Below are 21,328 nucleotides of genomic sequence, written 5' to 3' on the forward strand. Positions count from 1 at the left end.
ATAACACTCAACTACGCACTGATAACACTCAACTACACACTGATAACACTCAACACACTGATAACACTCAACACACTGATAACACTCAACTACACACTGATAACACTCAACTACGCACTGATAACACTCAACTACACACTGATAACACTCAACTACACACTGATAACACTCAACTACACACTGATAACACTCAACTACACACTGATAACACTCAACACACTGATAACACTCAACTACACACTGATAACACTCAACTACACACTGATAACACTCAACTACGCACTGATAACACTCAACTACACACTGATAACACTCAACACACTGATAACACTCAACACACTGATAACACTCAACTACACACTGATAACACTCAACACACTGATAACACTCAACACACTGATAACACTCAACTACACACTGATAACACTCAACTACACACTGATAACACTCAACTACGCACTGATAACACTCAACTACAAACTGATAACACTCAACTACACACTGATAACACTCAACTACACACTGATAACACTCAACTACACACTGATAACACTCAACACACTGATAACACTCAACACACTGATAACACTCAACTACACACTGATAACACTCAACTACACACTGATAACACTCAACTACACACTGATAACACTCAACTACACACTGATAACACTCAACTACGCACTGATAACACTCAACTACGCACTGATAACACTCAACTACAAACTGATAACACTCAACTACACACTGATAACACTCAACTACACACTGATACACACAACTACACACTGATAACACTCAACTACACACTGATAACACTCAACTACACACTGATAACACTCAACTACACACTGATAACACTCAACTACGCACTGATAACACTCAACTACAAACTGATAACACTCAACTACACACTGATAACACTCAACTACACACTGATAACACTCAACACACTGATAACACTCAACTACACACTGATAACACTCAACACACTGATAACACTCAACTACACACTGATAACACTCAACACACTGATAACACTCAACTACACACTGATAACACTCAACTACACACTGATAACACTCAACTACACACTGATAACACTCAACTACACACTGATAACACTCAACTACGCACTGATAACACTCAACTACACACTGATAACACTCAACACACTGATAACACTCAACACACTGATAACACTCAACTACACACTGATAACACTCAACACACTGATAACACTCAACACACTGATAACACTCAACTACACACTGATAACACTCAACTACACTGTAATGGCATCCAAGGTTTCCTTTGATGCCACTATAGAGCGGGGTTGACGACACGCAATCCAGAGCAATAAGCAGCCGAAGGTTTTCAGTCAAAAAATGTAATTTATTAACAAAAAAGGTATTGACTTAAATAGTCTCAAAATAACAAATCTAACTAATAATTTCGGCGATATACTTTCCTATATAAACTATACTTTGCAGTCCAATTTGCAACACTAATTTCATTTACAATTTGCGGTCGAAAAACTGTTCCGCTCCCCGTCTCATCAGGTCTCAGAGCACCCCAGCTGTCCTCAATTACCTCACTTAAATAAACACCGGAAGGTACAAGGAAACAGATCATATTTACGATTTGAAATAAACAATCATTTCATCAAAAGATATTCACCATGGCAATATAAATCATTTTACATCATTAATTCATTTATCAAATTATGAATCTAAATAATAACTTTGACTTCATTGTGGCTCTAACATACCGGCCCCTAATTGTTGACGCAGTAGCAAAACAATTAAAACATTATAATAGAGCCAAAAAACAAGCAGTTACTCAAATGTAACTGTCATCAATATACAATCATTGTCATAGTTCATAGTCCAATGTTTGTGTTAGGTGTGTTTGCATGAGTTCAAGAGAAAAGGGGGGGGGGCATATGTGTGTATGTGTGATACTGGGTGTCAGAGGTTACTAGCACATGACACCTTGTGTTCAATCAACTGCTTCCAGAAGCAGACAGAGCTTGTCAATTGGCCGCTGTAAGGTGCTACTCTTGGTTTTCACCAAGACACTTCGGACAAGCCCTTTCGACCCTGACCACGTCTTTATCACCCGGCCCATTTGCCAGGAATTTCTTGGTGCTGTATTATCCACGATGACGACGAGATCATTGGGGCGAAGGTTCCGTTTGGGGTTGTGCCATTTGACTCGCTGTTGCATGATTGGGAGATATTCTCTTATCCATCTCCTCCAGAAGAGATCTGCGAGGTATTGTGCCTGTCTCCATCTCCTCCGTGAGTACAAGTCCTCCTTGTGAAAGAGTCCAGGTGGCATAATCGGTTTTGTCTTTAGCAGAAGGAGGTGATTTGGCGTGAGGGGTTCGAGATCGTTTGGGTCACTTGAAACTGTAGTCAATGGTCTGTCATTCATGATGCTCTCAACTTCGCACAAAGCTGTCTGTAGAGTCTCATCATCCAATCTCTGTTCTTTTAGAACGGAACACAGAATCTTTTTTACAGGTCTGATGAGCCTCTCCCAAACTCCACCATGGTGGGCTCCATATGGCGGATTAAAAGTCCATTTTACTCCGTCCCTGAGTAATGCATTTTGAATCTTGTGTTGATTCAGGTCTTTAAGAGCAGCTCTTAGCTCTTTCTGTGCTCCCACAAAGTTTGTGCCGTTGTCTGTCCTGATGCTTGTCACTTGCCCTCTGCGACATATGAATCTGCGCAATGCATTGATGCAGGAGTCAGTGTCCAATGAGCTCGAAACTTCCAGATGTATGGCACGACTCACAAGGCAGGTGAAGATCACTCCCCAACGTTTTACATTTGCTCTGCCTCGTTTAACCTCCAGGGGTCCAAAGAAGTCAATACCAACATGAGTAAAGGGTGGTAGATCTGGAGACACCCGATCCTCTGGGAGGTCAGCCATTTTCTGCTCTCCAACTGTGGCTAGCATTCTTCGGCAGAAAACACAGGCTTTGATTATTTTTCTGGCTGCCGAGTTAGCACGAGGCAACCAGAATCTTTGATTTAGTCTTGAGAGCATGTGGCTTCTCCCTGAGTGTCCAATCTGCTGATGGATGTGGCCCAGGATCAGTTTGGATATAGTCGAGTCTTTGGGCAAGATAATGGGGTTCTTCAGATCCATTGGCATTGCCGATTTGCTTATTCGTCCTCCCACTCTTAATATGCCTTCAACTAAGATTGGGTCCAGCTTCCTGATAGAGCTGCTTGCTCTTACTTGCCTTCCTTTCTCCAAAAGTGCAAGTTCCTGAGAGAAGTGACGTCTTTGCTCAAAGTCAATTATTGACTTTTCAGCTTCTCTAATGTCCTCCACAGACAGATGTTGTGATCCAAATGTCAACTTTAGCTTGTTCATTTTGTCCTTTAAGGATTTCAAAAGAGTCCAATCTGGGGCAAGGTCAGCTTTAGCAGATTTCCTTCTTTGATTTAGCAGAAGAAGGATTCCCCTTAATTTAAGTATCCAAGCAACCCCTCTCTGCAGTCTGCTCCATGATGAGTAATACTCAAACAGTTTGCTTGTTGGGTTGGTTTCGTGGACACTCAAACTGTTAACTGCTACGTCCTTTCTAACCTCTGGGTCCTCTGATGGAATAAGGCCCAGGTTCTTAGGTGTTTTTGGCCAATATTCCTTTTCCTTTTCCAGATACTTAGGTCCTGTTATCCACCTTGATGTCTTTAGAAAGTCTTCTACATGCAGCCCACGGGATGCGTCGTCGGCAGGGTTGTCCATGGAGCTCACATGCCTCCACTGCTTCTCCTGAGACAGGTCCTTGATCACTGAAACTCTGTTTGCCACAAATGTGTGATATCGTTTAGTCTGGTTGCTGATGTATCCGAGGACAGAGGTGCTATCTGTCCAGAAAGTTGAGTCGTTGAGGTCCACTTTAAGCTCCCTTTTCAACATCCTGTCCACCTTTACTGCAAGTGTTGCTGCAGTAAGCTCCAATCTGGGAATAGTGATCTGTTTGAGTGGAGTCACTCTGGATTTCCCCAAAATAAATGAAACATGGACCCTTCCCATACTGTTTGTAAAGCGAAGATAGCTGGTGGTGCCGTAACCTTTTTCGCTTGCGTCACAGAAGTGATGAAGCTCTGCAGTCCTGATTGGTCCAAAATGCTCAGGTTTCATACACCTGTGCACTTGAAATCTGCTAAGCTGTTCCAACTCTGTGATCCATTTCTGCCATTGTTTTGAGTATTCTTCTGGGATGATTTCATCCCATCCACACTTTATCCTGCATAGCTCTTGGAGGATCTGCCTGGCTTTAAGGATAAATGGGGAGAGGAATCCTAATGGGTCGTAGATGGAACTGACTGTAGAGAGGATCCCTCTCCTGGTAAGAGCTCCGTTTTTGATATTGACTTTGAATATGAAGGAGTCTTTCTCTGTATCCCATTTGATTCCAAGTGCTCTTTCTATTGGCAGGTTTTCCCTGTCAAAGTCCAGATCCTTGAATAGCTTTGCTCTGTGATGCTCAGGTATACTTGCAAGCACTTCACGGTTGTTACAGACCCATTTGGTCAATGAGAAACCTCCTTTGGTGCATGCGTCTCTGAGGTCTCTGATAAGCTTAATAGCTTGTTCAACTGTGGCCACTGATTTGAGGCAATCATCAACGTAAAAGTTGGAATTGATTGTTTCAGTTACCTCTTCGTCGTACTTGAAGCTGTTGTCTTCTGCCACTTGTCTGAGAGCATAGTTAGCAATGCTAGGTGAGGACACAGCACCAAAGAGGTGGACCTTCATTCTATATGCCTCCAATGCCTTTTCAGTGTCTCCATCTGGCCACCACAGAAACCTAAGGAAGTCTTTGTGCTCTCTCTGGACTTGCACTTGATAGAACATTGCCTCGATGTCCCCCATGAAAGCAATTTGTTCTTGGCGGAATCTAAGCAGAACTCCAATGAGAGTGTTTGCCAGGTCTGGACCTTGGAGAAGTTCCTTGTTAAGAGATGTGCCTTTGCATGATGCAGTGCAGTCAAACACAACTCTAAGTTTGCGCTTTTGTTGATGGTAAACACCGTGGTGAGGTATGTACCATATCTGTCCATCATTCCTGTTAAGCTGTTCTGGTGGCACTCTCTCTGCATAACCCTTTTTTAACACATCCTCCATGAATGTTTTGTATTCCATGGCATATTCTGCATCCCTCTTAAACCTCTTTAGGAGATTTAGAGTACGTTGTTTTACCATTTCATAGTTATCAGGCATAACTATGTCCTTTTTTCGAAAAGGCAAGGGCAGGTGATAGTGTCCATCCTTGAGATCTACTGAGCTTGATGCTATCTCCATGAACCTTTTGTCTTCACCTGACATTTCCTTCTTCTCTTCATAATCTTTTTCCGAGAAGTCCTGATTGTATTGTGTGATGAGGAGATCATTCAGGTTGGCTACTGATATTCTGTTGACCATTGTGACCACAGGTCCGGATTCCACAGCAGTACAAGCGTTGAGTGGTCCATTTACCACCCATCCAAACACTGTCCTGACTGCATATGGTCCATTTCCTTGACTTCTTATTATGTCCCAGGGTTCCATTGCCTTAGGAACATCAACTCCTATTAGAAGCTCTATGTCAGCATCAATTTCTTTCAGCTGTATGTCACTTAGATAAGGCCATCTTTCCAGATCCTTTTGGGTAGGTACATTTGCTTTTGAGACAGGAATCTTACTCTGTGTGTACACCTGAGGTAGGTCAAGGTAAGTACTGCCATCTAAATGTCCTATCTCCAATCCTTTAAGTTCGTAACTCTTTACAAGTCTTTCCTGACCCATTGTTCGTAGAACGACTGTCGTTTTTCGTGATTTGGGATTCAGCTGTCTCATTAGATTCTCTGTGCAGAATGACGCTGAACTGCCGGGATCAAGAAAAGCATAAGTTGAGATAAACTTATCTCCTTTGTGAACCTTGACTCGAACAGGCACTATGGCTAGGGCACAATCCCTACCGGCCCCAGTAGCTTCACCAGCCGAGACAAGTGCACTGTTGACCCAAGCTCCTTTTGTTTCAGTAGGGGGAGGCTTTTGTAGAAGTGGACTGTCAATGTGAAGTATTGTTGGGTGACCTTTTTGACACGTTTGACATGTCAGCCTTTTCCTACAGTTCCTGCTCATATGACCCCTCATCAAACATCCAAAACAATAACCATTTATCTTCAAAAAGTCAACCTTTTCCTTGTGTGGATGATTTTTGAACTGATGGCAATCAGTCAGCGTGCCTTTACAAAAGTAGCAAAAAGAGGCAGGACTGCCCCCTTGTGGCTGTTTGAAGGTGCCACGCTGCTCTGTGTTTGATGGTGCGGCGCTGCTCTCCTGATCACATGCTGCTGCGATGATGGTGGCGAAGCTGCTGCCTCTACTCTTAGGTGTTCTGTGGCTCATGGGTTGGCTCCTAGTGGCCATCTTTGGGCTAGAGATGTGGCGATCCTGTATATCCCCAAATAATGGGTCCAGGAGTATTTTAGCTTGTTTTTCCATAAGCTCCACAAGGTCACGAAATCTAGCTCTCCTCTTTGTTCTCTGTAATATGTCATACGCCACTGTCCGCCATTTCTCTCGCAGTTTGTAAGGGAGTTTAGATATTATTGATCTTAGATTGGAAGGAATATCTAGTTCATCCATGTACTGTAAATCTTGCATAGCATTGCAGCATCCTCTTAAATACATTGCATATGCCTGAAGCGCTTTGCCATCATCCGGTCTAATTGATGTCCAGTTCATTGCCTTTTCCAAATAGGCGCTGCTTACTTTGATCTCGTCCCCAAAGTGCTCCTTTAATAGCCGTTTGGCTTCTGTGTAGCCTCTTTGGGTTTCCATATGCAGGCAGCTGCGAACGAGATCTTTGGGCTGGCCGGAAGTGTACTGGTCGAGAAAGTAGAGCCTGTCATGACTGCTAGCTGTTTTATCCTCAATAAGGTGTTCGAATGCTCGCAGAAAGGACTGATATTCAAGTGGATTGCCATCAAACACTTTTATCTCCATTGTTGGTAACAAGGTAAGTTTTTGCTGCATAATGATGAGGTCAGCAATATCTCTCTGTCTCTGTATAACAGTGTCGAGGTTATCATGGGTTTTATTGCGTTGGGTGGAGCTATGCATTGTGGGCATTTTAAAAGGTCTAAACTGTGTCGTGGGTTGCTGAGGGCTGCAGAGATTAATGACAGTCCTCTGAAGTGGTGTTTTAGGCACTGCACCCAATGGCATGAACTCCATGGCTGAGATTTCAGGATCCAACGTGTCTGTGCTTCTTTCTTTTCTTTCCTCCAGATAAGCATTCATTCCATCTTGAATTTGATCATCAATTTTTTCCTCCATGCCAATGCTTTGCAGAACCTTTATTTTAGCAGCAGATGCTGCAATTTCTGTGTCCAGTTCCATTTGTTCCAGTTCAGCTTTTAGTGTTGCTTGTTGTAATAGCAGTGCATGTTTGTCCTTTAATCCAGCTGCTCTGGCTAGCAGGGCGGCCTTTTCAGCAGACGCTCTTATACATGCTGAGGAGACTGAAGAGCTTTTTGAGCCCTTTGACTTGTGTGAAACATTCGAGATGCTGTCATGGGGATGAATCTTTGATTGTGCAAAGTTTTCTCTTTTCCACACATCCACATCTTTCATACAATATTCAAAATGTGTCATTTTTGGCTCAAACCAGTCCACATGATCCTCCTCTCTCTCTTCCTCCGATAAAAGCTGTTGTACGGATTCATGAACACTGCACAAGTCATTTATATTTTGTTTAAACATCTCCAAAGCTTCATTCACATGCTCCACATTCCCATCATCCACAAGCAAGGCCTTCATTTCCTTCATTTTCCTTGTGCATGCTCCTAATTTCCCACTGCGGGAGGCTTTGAGTGATTTTAACAATGTTTCTGCGTCAGCAGAAGTCCTGGGATTGTCCGACATGATTTATTTATTTGTTTTTAAGCCGTGCGTAAAAGACGTTGCGCTCCTTTAATGAGTCTCACAGAGCACGCCACTGGCTTCCTTTGTTGCACAAACAAATTAAATCACATTCTTTCCACAGACGATCCACAGGTATTTACATTCCTCCTCCAATGCGTGCATCGCCGTTATGATTTCCTCTTAGACTTTAACACATCCGACATTCCATTCAATGCGTATACAGATTTATTCCATTTATTTACTCACGACCGGCCCAGTCTGTCAGCTCCGGTGTGTCCACATGTGTGTGTCTCTTCCTTACGGAGTTTTTCGACTTGATGTAATGGCATCCAAGGTTTCCTTTGATGCCGCTATAGAGCGGGGTTGACGACACGCAATCCAGAGCAATAAGCAGCCGAAGGTTTTCAGTCAAAAAATGTAATTTATTAACAAAAAAGGTATTGACTTAAATAGTCTCAAAATAACAAATCTAACTAATAATTTCGGCGATATACTTTCCTATATAAACTATACTTTGCAGTCCAATTTGCAACACTAATTTCATTTACAATTTGCGGTCGAAAAACTGTTCCGCTCCCCGTCTCATCAGGTCTCAGAGCACCGCGGCTGTCCTCAATTACCTCACTTAAATAAACACCGGAAGGTACAAGGAAACAGATCATATTTACGATTTGAAATAAACAATCATTTCATCAAAAGATATTCACCATGGCAATATAAATCATTTTACATCATTAATTCATTTATCAAATTATGAATCTAAATAATAACTTTGACTTCATTGTGGCTCTAACATACACACTGATAACACTCAACTACACACTGATAACACTCAACTACACACTGATAACACTCAACACACTGATAACACTCAACTACACACTGATAACACTCAACTACACACTGATAACACTCAACACACTGATAACACTCAACTACACACTGATAACACTCTACACACTGATAACACTCAACTACACACTGATAACACTCAACTACACACTGATAACACTCAACTACGCACTGATAACACTCAACTACACACTGATAACACTCAACAACACACTGATAACACTCAACACACTGATAACACTCAACACACTGATAACACTCAACACACTGATAACACTCAACTACACACTGATAACACTCTACACACTGATAACACTCAACTACACACTGATAACACTCAACTACACACTGATAACACTCAACAACACTGATAACACTCAACTACACACTGATAACACTCAACTACACACTGATAACACTCAACTACACACTGATAACACTCAACAACACTGATAACACTCAACTACGCACTGATAACACTCAACACACTGATAACACTCAACTACACACTGATAACACTCAACTACACACTGATAACACTCAACTACACACTGATAACACTCAACTACACACTGATAACACTCAACAACACACTGATAACACTCTACACACTGATAACACTCAACAACACACTGATAACACTCAACTACACACTGATAACACTCAACTACACACTGATAACACTCAACTACACACTGATAACACTCAACACACTGATAACACTCAACTACACACTGATAACACTCAACTACACACTGATAACATGCAACTACACACTGATAACACTCAACTACACACTGATAACACTCAACTACACACTGATAACACTCAACTACACACTGATAACACTCAACTACACACTGATAACACTCAACTACACACTGATAACACTCAACACACTGATAACACTCAACACACTGATAACACTCAACTACACACTGATAACACTCAACTACACACTGATAACACTCAACTACACACTGATAACACTCAACAACACACTGATAACACTCAACAACACACTGATAACACTCAACTACACACTGATAACACTCAACTACACACTGATAACACTCAACACACTGATAACACTCAACACACTGATAACACTCAACTACACACTGATAACACTCTACACACTGATAACACTCAACTACACACTGATAACACTCAACTACACACTGATAACACTCAACTACACACTGATAACACTCAACAACACTGATAACACTCAACTACACACTGAACACTCAACTACACACGATAAGCACTCACTACACACTGATAAACACTCAACAACATGATAACACTCAACTACGCACTGATAACACTCAACACACTGATAACACTCAACTACACACTGATAACACTCAACTACACACTGATAACACTCAACCTACACACTGATAACACTCAACTACACACTGATAACAATCAACTACACACTGATAACACTCAACAACACACTGATAACACTCTACACACTGATAACACTCAACAACACACTGATAACACTCAACTACACACTGATAACACTCAACTACACACTGATAACACTCAACACACTGATAACACTCAACTACACACTGATAACACTCAACACACTGATAACACTCAACAACACACTGATAACACTCTACACACTGATAACACTCAACTACACACTGATAACACTCAACTACACACTGATAACACTCAACTACACACTGATAACACTCAACTACACACTGATAACACTCAACACACTGATAACACTCAACTACACACTGATAACACTCAACTACACACTGATAACACTCAACTACACACTGATAACACTCAACTACACACTGATAACACTCAACTACACACTGATAACACTCAACACACTGAAACACTCAACACACTGATAACACTCAACTACACACTGATAACACTCAACACACTGATAACACTCAACACACTGATAACACTCAACTACACACTGATAACACTCAACACACTGATAACACTCAACACACTGATAACACTCAACAACACACTGATAACACTCAACAACACACTGATAACACTCAACTACACACTGATAACACTCTACACACTGATAACACTCAACTACAAACTGATAACACTCAACACACTGATAACACTCAACTACACACTGATAACACACACACTGATAACACTCAACTACACACTGATAACACTCAACACACTGATAACACTCAACTACACACTGATAACACTCAACACACTGATAACACTCAACTACACACTGATAACACTCAACTACACACTGATAACACTCAACTACACACTGATAACACTCAACTACACACTGATAACACTCAACTACGCACTGATAACACTCAACTACACACTGATAACACTCAACAACACACTGATAACACTCAACTACACACTGATAACACTCAACTACACTGATAACACTCAACTACACACTGATAACACTCAACTACACACTGATAACACTCAACTACACACTGATAACACTCACTACACACTGATAACACTCAACTACGCACTGATAACACTCAACACACACTGATAACACTCAACACACACTGATAACACTCAACTACACACTGATACACTCACACACTGATAACACTCAACAACACACTGATAACACTCAACTAACACACTGATAACACACACCACACTGATAACACTCAACTACACACTGATAACACTCAACTACACACTGATAACACTCAACTACACACTGATAACACTCAACTACACACTGATAACACTCAACTACCACTGATAACACTCAACTACACACTGATAACACTCAACAACACACTGATAACACTCAACTACACACTGATAACACTCAACACACTGATAACACTCAACAACACACTGATAACACTCAACAACACACTGATAACACTCAACACACTGATAACACTCAACTACACACTGATAACACTCAACTACGCACTGATAACACTCAACTACACACTGATAACACTCAACTACACACTGATAACACTCAACTACACACTGATAACACTCAACTACGCACTGATAACACTCAACTACACACTGAAACACTCAACTAGCACTGATAACACTCAACTACACACTGATAACACTCAACTACACATGATAACACTCAACTACACACTGATAACACTCAACTACGCACTGATAACACTCAACTACGCACTGATAACACTCAACTACACACTGATAACACTCAACACACTGATAACACTCAACACACTGATAACACTCAACAACACACTGATAACACTCAACTACACACTGATAACACTCAACACACTGATAACACTCAACACACTGATAACACTCAACTACACACTGATAACACTCAACAACACACTGATAACACTCAACTACACACTGATAACACCAACTACACTGATAACACTCAACTACGCACTGATAAACACTAACCACACTGATAAAACACTCAACAACACACTGATAACACTCAACTACACACTGATAACACTCAACACACACTGATAACACTCAACACACTGATAACACTCAACACACTGATAACACTCAACTACACACTGATAACACTCAACTACGCACTGATAACACTCAACTACACACTGATAACACTCAACAACACACTGATAACACTCAACAACACTGATAACACTCAACACACTGATAACACTCAACACACTGATAACACTCAACACACTGATAACACTCAACTACACACTGATAACACTCAACTACGCACTGATAACACTCAACTACACACTGATAACACTCAACAACACACTGATAACACTCAACAACACACTGATAACACTCAACACACTGATAACACTCAACACACTGATAACACTCAACTACGCACTGATAACACTCAACTACACACTGATAACACTCAACAACACACTGATAACACTCAACTACACACTGATAACACTCAACACACTGATAACACTCAACACACTGATAACACTCAACTACACACTGATAACACTCAACTACACACTGATAACACTCAACTACACACTGATAACACTCAACTACACACTGATAACACTCAACTACACACTGATAACACTCAACTACGCACTGATAACACTCAACTACACACTGATAACACTCAACTACACACTGATAACACTCAACTACACACTGATAACACTCAACTACACACTGATAACACTCAACTACACACTGATAACACTCAACTACACACTGATAACACTCAACACACTGATAACACTCAACTACACACTGATAACACTCAACTACACACTGATAACACTCAACACACTGATAACACTCAACTACACACTGATAACACTCACCTACACACTGATAACACTCAACAACACACTGATAACACTCTATTTTGTTTTCTGACTGGCCTCTCAGGGCTTCCGTAGGAACAGTCTTACAGTAACATGTTTCGCAGCACAAACAAACATGTTGTTGTTGTTGTTGTTGTTGTTGTTGTTGTTGTTGTGGTTGTTGACGGATGTTTCTGTGCTCAGACTCGGGCGTGTTGTAAAGGGTTCTACGGTCTGGACTGCACTTCCTGTCCCGGAGGATTCCAGACACCCTGTTCTGGACACGGCCAGGTAACACACACACACACACACACACACACACACACACACACACACACACACACACACACACACACACACATGCGTTTGTGTTTCAGTGTGTGGAGGGGATCTCAGGGAACGGCTCTTGTATCTGCGAGCAGAACTTCGGAGGCTCTCGCTGTCAGTTCTGCTCGTCCTCCAGCAGGTTCGGACCCACCTGTGACAGAAGTAAGTCTTTGATGATGTCACACAGGTGTCTTACTGTGGGGCTTATTAAAGCTGTCTCTGTCTCACCTGTCTCTCACCGGTCTCTCACCTGTATGTCTCACCTTTCTCTCACCTGTCTCACACCTGTATGTCTCACCTGTCTCTCACCTGTATGTCTCACCTTTCTCTCATCTGTCTCTCACCTGTCTCACACCTGTATGTCTCACCTGTCTCTCACCTGTATGTCTCGTCTGTCTCTCACCTGTCTCTCACCTGTATGTCTCATCTGTCTCTCACCTGTCTCACACCTGTATGTCTCACCTGTCTCTCACCTGTATGTCTCGTCTGTCTCTCACCTGTCTCTCACCTGTATGTCTCGTCTGTCTCTCACCTGTCTCACACCTGTATGTCTCGTCTGTCTCTCACCTGTCTCACACCTGTATGTCTCACCTGTCTGTCTCACCTATATGTCTCACCTGTCTCTCACCTGTATGTCTCACCTGTCTCTCACCTATATGTCTCACCTGTCTCTCACCTATATGTCTCACCTGTCTCTCACCTGTATGTCTCACCTGTCTCTCACCTGTCTCTCACCTGTATGTCTCACCTGTCTCTCACCTGTCTCTCACCTGTATGTCTCACCTGTCTCTCACCTGTATGTCTCACCTGTCTCTCACCTGTCTCTCACCTGTATGTCTCACCTTTCTCTCATCTGTCTCTCACCTGTCTCTCACCTGTCTCTCACCTGTATCTCTCACCTGTCTCCCAGCCTGTCCCTGTGTCCACGGGCAGTGTGAGAACCGTCCAGATTCAGACGGACGCTGTAAACCGAACTCGTGTCAGCCGGGCTTCACCGGGCGGTTCTGTGAGAGACAGACGGCGCCGTGTGGCCTTCAGGTTCACTTCTGTCACGCTCACGCTGACTGCGACTTCACCCCGGGGGCGTGGGCGTTCAGGTGAGCTCACCTGTCCCTCACCTGTCAGTCTGACAGGGGGACAGAGTGGAGGCAGGGTGTCCTCCATTAGAAACCATTAGGCGCTTTCACACAAAGGTTCATCAGAACTCTTTAGTTCTGATGAACTAAGTACAGATCGCGTTCACACCGGAATAAGTCCCTGAGGGCTAGGGTTAGGCAAATGAAGCCGCTGACGTCACTTCTTCTTCTTCTGCTTTGGGTTTACTGGCAGGCAGCAAACCACTTCACGGTGTATACTGCCACCCGGAGTCCCCGGCCGGAAGTCCCCGGAGTTGGGGAAGGCTTCAGTAGAAGCTGCTGGGACTCCCAGCTGCTTCTACTGAAGCCTTCAGAGGAAATCACCAGAGCGCCGACACCTCCTCATCTGCACCGCTCCCATGTTTTCTTTTGTGTTGCCATAAGTTAGTCTCTCTGCGTTTGTGCGCTGGGCTAATGCTAATGCTAATAATGCTAATGCGAGGATAATAAAATGGCGGCTCTACAAAACGTTTTTGGAGTTTTACGGGGCGTGGTTTGCAATCCTCCCAGCCAATCAGACATAGGAACCTTTTTCTCCCACGAAAGTACCTGCTCTCTAGCAGGGACGGGAAAGGGGGTGAAAAAGGTTCTGATGAACTCATTTTAGTTCAGGCTCTTTTTGGTGTGAACGCGACATTTCGGAACTATATCGGAACTTAAGTGGGAAAAGTACTGCGGTGTGAACGCGCCTATTGAGTCAGAGACAGGACTTAAACCCAAACGTTACTGTGATATCTTGTTTTAACAGTTACTTTATCACTTTATTCTAAACACATTTTGTATTATTATTTTAATTGTTTACTCTATTTGATCTTTATTTCCACCTCGTGTGAATCCTGTTTGAACTCCGACCTGTTGCTGCTCTCAACGCCTGCATGTCCCCGAGGGGACAAATAAAGTTCCATCCTATCTTATCTTAGGTGTATTTGTAAACATGGTTACCAAGGTGACGGGATCACCTGTGTGGAGGCGGACCTGTGCGCACCCCCCCTCCGTGGAGGCTGCAGCGTTAACGTGAGTTATTAAACCCTAAAGTGTAGACCAGCAGCACTTTGATCCACGACAGAGACACTTCTAAACGCTTTGCATTTATAATTCATTTGGTTGAAAAACTTTTTTTTTATCTAAGTTTGTTTTTATTAAAATAACTTTAATAACATTTACTGACATGTTTATGATTTCATATTTTCCACAGAGTTTTAAGTTTTCACTTCTCAAGCTTTTATTTGAATTCATTCTCCATATGTTATGACTTTATAATTTCACAGACTTGTTTATTTTTTCTTTTGCAAATTTGAGACTTTTTAATCTCAGATCATATTTCATGTAAACCTTTCCCCCTGTCCTCTGATTCTCTTTTGTAAAATCCATCTTCAATAGCAGTACATGTATTTCAAGTTTAAATTAAAGCAGTATTGTGTGCTGCGCCCCCTGCAGGCCAAGTGTGTGCGCAGCGCTCCTGGAGCTCACAGCTGTCAGTGTCTGAGCGGCTGGAGGCGGGACGGAGACGACTGTCAGCCAATCAACAACTGCCAGGCGCCTGAGGGGGGGGGCTGCCATCCCAACGCCTCCTGCATCTACGTGGGACCTGGACAGGTGAGGACACACCTGACCCTAAACACACCTCATACACCTGACCCTGAACACACCGGATACACCTGACCCTGAACACACCTCATACACCTGACCCTGAACACACCTCATACACCTGATCCTGAACACACCTCATATACCTGACCCTGAACACACCTGATACACCTGACCCTGAACACACCTGATACACCTGACCCTGAACACACCGGATACACCTGACCCTGAACACACCTCATACACCTGACCCTGAACACACCTGATACACCTGACCCTGAACACACCTCATACGCCTGACCCTGAACACACATGATACACCTGACCCTGAACACACCTCATACACCTGACCCTGAACACACCTGATACACCTTACCCTGAACCCACCGGATACACCTGACCCTGAACACACCGGATACACCTGACCCTGAACACACCTGATACACCTGACCCTGAACCCACCTGATACACCTGACCCTGAACACACCGGATACACCTGACCCTGAACACACCTCATACGCCTGACCCTGAACACACCGGATACACCTGACCCTGAACACACCTCATACGCCTGACCCTGAACACACCGGATACGCCTGACCCTGAACACACCTCATACGCCTAATCCTGAACACACCTCATATACCTGACCCTGAACACACCTCATACACCTGACCCTGACCCACCTGATACACCTGACCCTGAACACACCGGATACACCTGACCCTGAACACACCTCATACACCTGACCCTGAACCCACCGGATACACCTGACCCTGAACACACATGATACACCTGACCCTGAACACACCTCATACACCTGACCCTGAACACACCGGATACACCTGACCCTGAACACACCGGATACACCTGACCCTGAACACACCGGATACACCTGACCCTGAAGACACCGGATACACCTGACCCTGAACACACCTCATACACCTGACCCTGAACACACCTCATACACCTGACCCTGAACACACCGGATACACCTGACCCTGAACACACCGGATACACCTGACCCTGAACACACCGGATACACCTGACCCTGAACACACCGGATACACCTGACCCTGAACACACCTGATACACCTGACCCTGAACACACCGGATACACCTGACCCTGAACACACCGGATACACCTGACCCTGAACACACCTGATACACCTGACCCTGAACACACCTGATACACCTGACCCTGAACACACCGGATACACCTGACCCTGAACACACCTGATACACCTGACCCTGAATACAATAACAGATAAAATAGTGCAAGAGAATGTTTTGAGATGTGCAAGTAAATACAAATAAAATAGAAATAGTGCACGAAGAGTCTATAAACAAGTAGATGGAATGATAAATTAGATAATAATATAAATCCTGATGGGGGTCACCAGACACTGATATTGATTCCCCCCACCTCAGAGTGACTGCAGCTGTAAGCCGGGCTACAGAGGCAGTGGCAGCAACTGTGAGGCGGTGAACCAGTGCGTCTCCCAGCGGGGGGGCTGCCACCACCTGGTCAGTATCAGTACTACACCTATTCTGCAAAAGCCACTTCTTCATGTCTCTTCTACATCAACATGTGTCCCCTCTTCTTCATGTCTGTTCTTCATCAACATGTGTCCCCTCTTCTTCATGTCTGTTCTTCATCAACATGTGTCCCCTCTTCTTCATGTCTCTTCTTCATCAACATGTGTCCCCTCTTCTTCATGTCTCTTCTACATCAACATGTGTCCCCTCTTCTTCATGTCTCTTCTTCATCAACATGTGTCCCCTCTTCTTCATGTCTCTTCTTCATCAACATGTGTCCCCTCTTCTTCATGTCTCTTCTACATCAACATGTGTCCCCTCTTCTTCATGTCTCTTCTTCATCAACATGTGTCCCCTCTTCTTCATGTCTCTTCTTCATCAACATGTGTCCCCTCTTCTTCATGTCTCTTCTACATCACCATGTGTCCCCTCTTCTTCATGTCTCTTCTTCATCAACATGTGTCCCCTCTTCTTCATGTCTCTTCTACATCACCATGTGTCCCCTCTCTTCATGTCTCTTCTACATCAACATGTGTCCCCTCTTCTTCATGTCTCTTCTACATCACCATGTGTCCCCTCTTCTTCATGTCTCTTCTTCATCAACATGTGTCCCCTCTTCTTCATGTCTCTTCTACATCAACATGTGTCCCCTCTTCTTCATGTCTCTTCTTCATCAACATGTGTCCCCTCTTCTTCATGTCTCTCTTCATCAACATGTGTCCCCTCTTCTTCATGTCTCTTCTTCATCAACATGTATCCCCTCTTCTTCATGTCTCTTCTACATCAACATGTGTCCCCTCTTCTTCATGTCTCTTCTACATCAACATGTGTCCCCTCTTCTTCATGTCTCTTCTACATCAACATGTGTCCCCTCTTCTTCATGTCTCTTCTACATCAACATGTGTCCCCTCTTCTTCATGTCTCTTCTACATCAACATGTGTCCCCTCTTCTTCATGTCTCTTCTACATCAACATGTGTCCCCTCTATGGATGTGTAGGAGCCTTTGAACTGAGTTTATTATATCCGTTTTGATTTGGTTAGTATCAGAGCTACCTTCACCATCATAGCGTTGAGTTTCTGGATCTGACCGTGTTGTGTTCAGGCGACCTGGTTAGTATCAGAGCTACCTTCACCATCACAGCGTTGAGTCTCTGGATCTGACCGTGTTGTGTTCAGGCGACCTGGTTAGTATCAGTGCTACCTTCACCATCATAGCATTGAGTCTCTGGATCTGACCGTGTTGTGTTCAGGCGACCTGCCAGCTGCTGTCCTCTCAGTGGACATGTGTCTGTGACGATGGATACTCCGGAGACGGACATGTGTGTTATGGGACCGTCTTCCAGGTGAGCTCCAGCTGTTCACACCTCACCTGTTCACACCTCACCTGTTCACACCTCACCTGTTCACACCTCACCTGTTCACACCTCACCTGTGTTTCTTTACTTCAATGTTAAAATACATTCAAAGTCTGGAGTAAATGTACTTAGTTACTTTCCGTGATGCCTTCAGGCGCTGATGACTCTGCCGGACGTTTCTGAGTTCTCCACCTGGACCACTGTGAGTACAAACGGATTCCTTTCTCTACATTCAGATAGTCAGCACAGCTGTAAAACATAAACAACTCAAAGAGAGGACATATCGCAGAACCCGTCTTTGTCCACTCCGTTTTTATCTGATCTCAGATGATCTCAGATGATCCCAGATGATCCCAGGTGATCTCAGGTGATCTCAGGTGATCTCAGATGATCTCAGGTGGTCTCAGATGATCTCAGGTGGTCTCAGATGATCCCAGGTGATCTCAGGGGATCCCAGGCGATCTCAGATGATCTCAGGTGATCCCAGATGATCCCATGTGACCCCAAGATGATCTCAGGTGATCTCAGGGGATCCCATGTGATCTCAGATGATCTCAGGTGATCCCAGATGATCCCATTGTTACCCAGATGATCTCAGATGATCCCAGGTGATCTCAGATGATCTCAGGTGGTCTCAGATGATCCCAGGTGATCTCAGGTGATCTCAGATGATCTCAGGTGGTCTCAGGTGATCTCAGATGATCCCATGTGACCCCAGATGGTCTCAGATGATCCCAGGTGATCTCAGGTGATCTCAGATGATCTCAGGTGGTCTCAGATGATCTCAGATTATCTCAGATGATCTCAGATGATCCCAGATGTTGTCAGTTGATCTCAGATGATCCCATGTGATCTGAGATGTGTCCTGTGGTTGTGTTCAGGACTCTGGTGTGTCCTGGTCTCTGTCGGATCAGAACCTCACACTCCTGGTCCCGTCTTCAGCTGCCGTCTCTAAGATGTCCTCAGAGGACAGAAGCTTCTGGACCCTGAAGGGCAATCTGCCCAGCCTCCTCAGGTCTGAACTCTGAATCACCTGAACCTCTTCAGAGTGTTGTACGTTAGCGCTGACAGCTAGCTTGTGTCCTCCACAGGAATCACATGATCCCGGGGAACTTCCCGTTATCCAGCCTGAGCAGCACTTCCTCTCTGACCTCGCTCCTCAAGACATCACTTCCTGTTTCCACCACCAACCAGGTGAGTCTTCTTTGTTTATGTTACATAAATCACCTGTGAGGACCACACAGAGTCTAAAGGTGTGTGACACTTTCTGCAGGTGCAGTTTTCTGTGGGAGGAGCCACCATCACCACGGCTGACATCGCTGCCACCACACGGACTGATCCACGTCATCGACCAGGTGATCACATGACACGCTGCAGAACACAATGAACATCACTACGTAACAGTCACGCTCCTATTGGCTAGCGCTCCAACACATTGTACGTGATAGGCTAAGAGGCGGGACATCTCTAAGCTGGTTGACCAATCACATCAGAGCAGACTCGCTCTGGTTCAGACAGAGGGTGAAAAGAGGCAGTATGAGAAAAAAATTCAAGAGCTTTTTGAACATTAAACAATTTTCGAAACAATTCTGTAACCACATCACTGCTAACAATGTTTATATATGCTAACGCTGCTAACGATGCTAATGACCCTTCTTCCTGTTGCAGGTCTGGTTCCCGACAGGAAGCTGAGTGAAGGTCTGCTGGAGACGCTCGCCCTGCGTCCGGAGTTTTTCTCTCTTTAGATCGTACCTATCGTACGTAATATCTCAATATAATCAATATATATTTTGATGTATTGTTTGTAACTGTGTGTGATTGCGTGCAGGACTACAACCTGACGGAGGAGATCGAGCAGGCGGACGAGTTCACCGTCTTCGCTCCGACAAACGCCGCCGTCACGGATTACCTCACCAAGATGGCTGCCACCGCTCTGGTACGGTACTCATTCCTGATCAACTGGTAGTGAATAAACATGGCTGTGTTTCAGGTTGTCAGTGAAAACGCTTTTATTCTGAAAACAGGATGTGTGAATACGACCCCGGTACCACGTGGTTATGTCAGAGCGTCTCCTGAGGACCGAGCTGCAGCTCGGAGGGTTCAGAGCCTCCATGCTGGGAGAGAACTTCCAGCTCAGGTTCAGCCCCAGGGAGGGGAAGGTGAGACATATCATACTCTCTATCATACTCTATGATCAATATCATACTCTATGATCAATATCATACTCTATTATCAATATCTGATAAATATCATACTATATGATCAATATCATATCTATGATCAATATCATAC

At 43.9% G+C, this 21,328-nt stretch overlaps 1 protein-coding gene across 1 annotated transcript; it reads left to right on the plus strand.

The window, feature by feature from the left end:
- Window positions 1-6,855: 6,855 nt before the first annotated feature.
- On the plus strand, window positions 6,856-21,002 carry LOC117499267 (stabilin-2-like). The gene is made up of 14 exons (XM_034151643.1): window positions 6,856-6,912; window positions 13,296-13,382; window positions 13,469-13,580; window positions 14,329-14,515; window positions 15,475-15,568; window positions 15,992-16,150; window positions 17,573-17,668; window positions 18,932-19,024; window positions 19,191-19,238; window positions 19,918-20,051; window positions 20,128-20,230; window positions 20,310-20,391; window positions 20,705-20,751; window positions 20,865-21,002. The coding sequence occupies exons 1-14, from the start codon at window positions 6,856-6,858 to the stop codon at window positions 21,000-21,002; spliced, it is 1,437 nt and encodes a 478-aa protein (XP_034007534.1).
- Window positions 21,003-21,328: the final 326 nt, after the last annotated feature.

Source organism: Trematomus bernacchii, unplaced genomic scaffold (genome assembly GCF_902827165.1).
Source record: "Trematomus bernacchii unplaced genomic scaffold, fTreBer1.1, whole genome shotgun sequence".
In the NCBI taxonomy this organism is placed as follows: Eukaryota; Metazoa; Chordata; class Actinopteri; order Perciformes; family Nototheniidae; genus Trematomus; species Trematomus bernacchii.

Excerpts from the sequence above, each read along its gene's own strand:
- LOC117499267 (XM_034151643.1), top strand. The coding sequence starts at position 6,856 with ATGCAGGCAGCTGCGAACGAGATCTTTGGGCTGGCCGGAAGTGTACTG. Across the intron at positions 14,516-15,474 it reads CCGGGGGCGTGGGCGTTCAG|GTGTATTTGTAAACATGGTT; the intron begins GTGAGCTCACCT and ends ATCTTATCTTAG. Across the intron at positions 20,052-20,127 it reads AATCTGCCCAGCCTCCTCAG|GAATCACATGATCCCGGGGA; the intron begins GTCTGAACTCTG and ends TGTCCTCCACAG.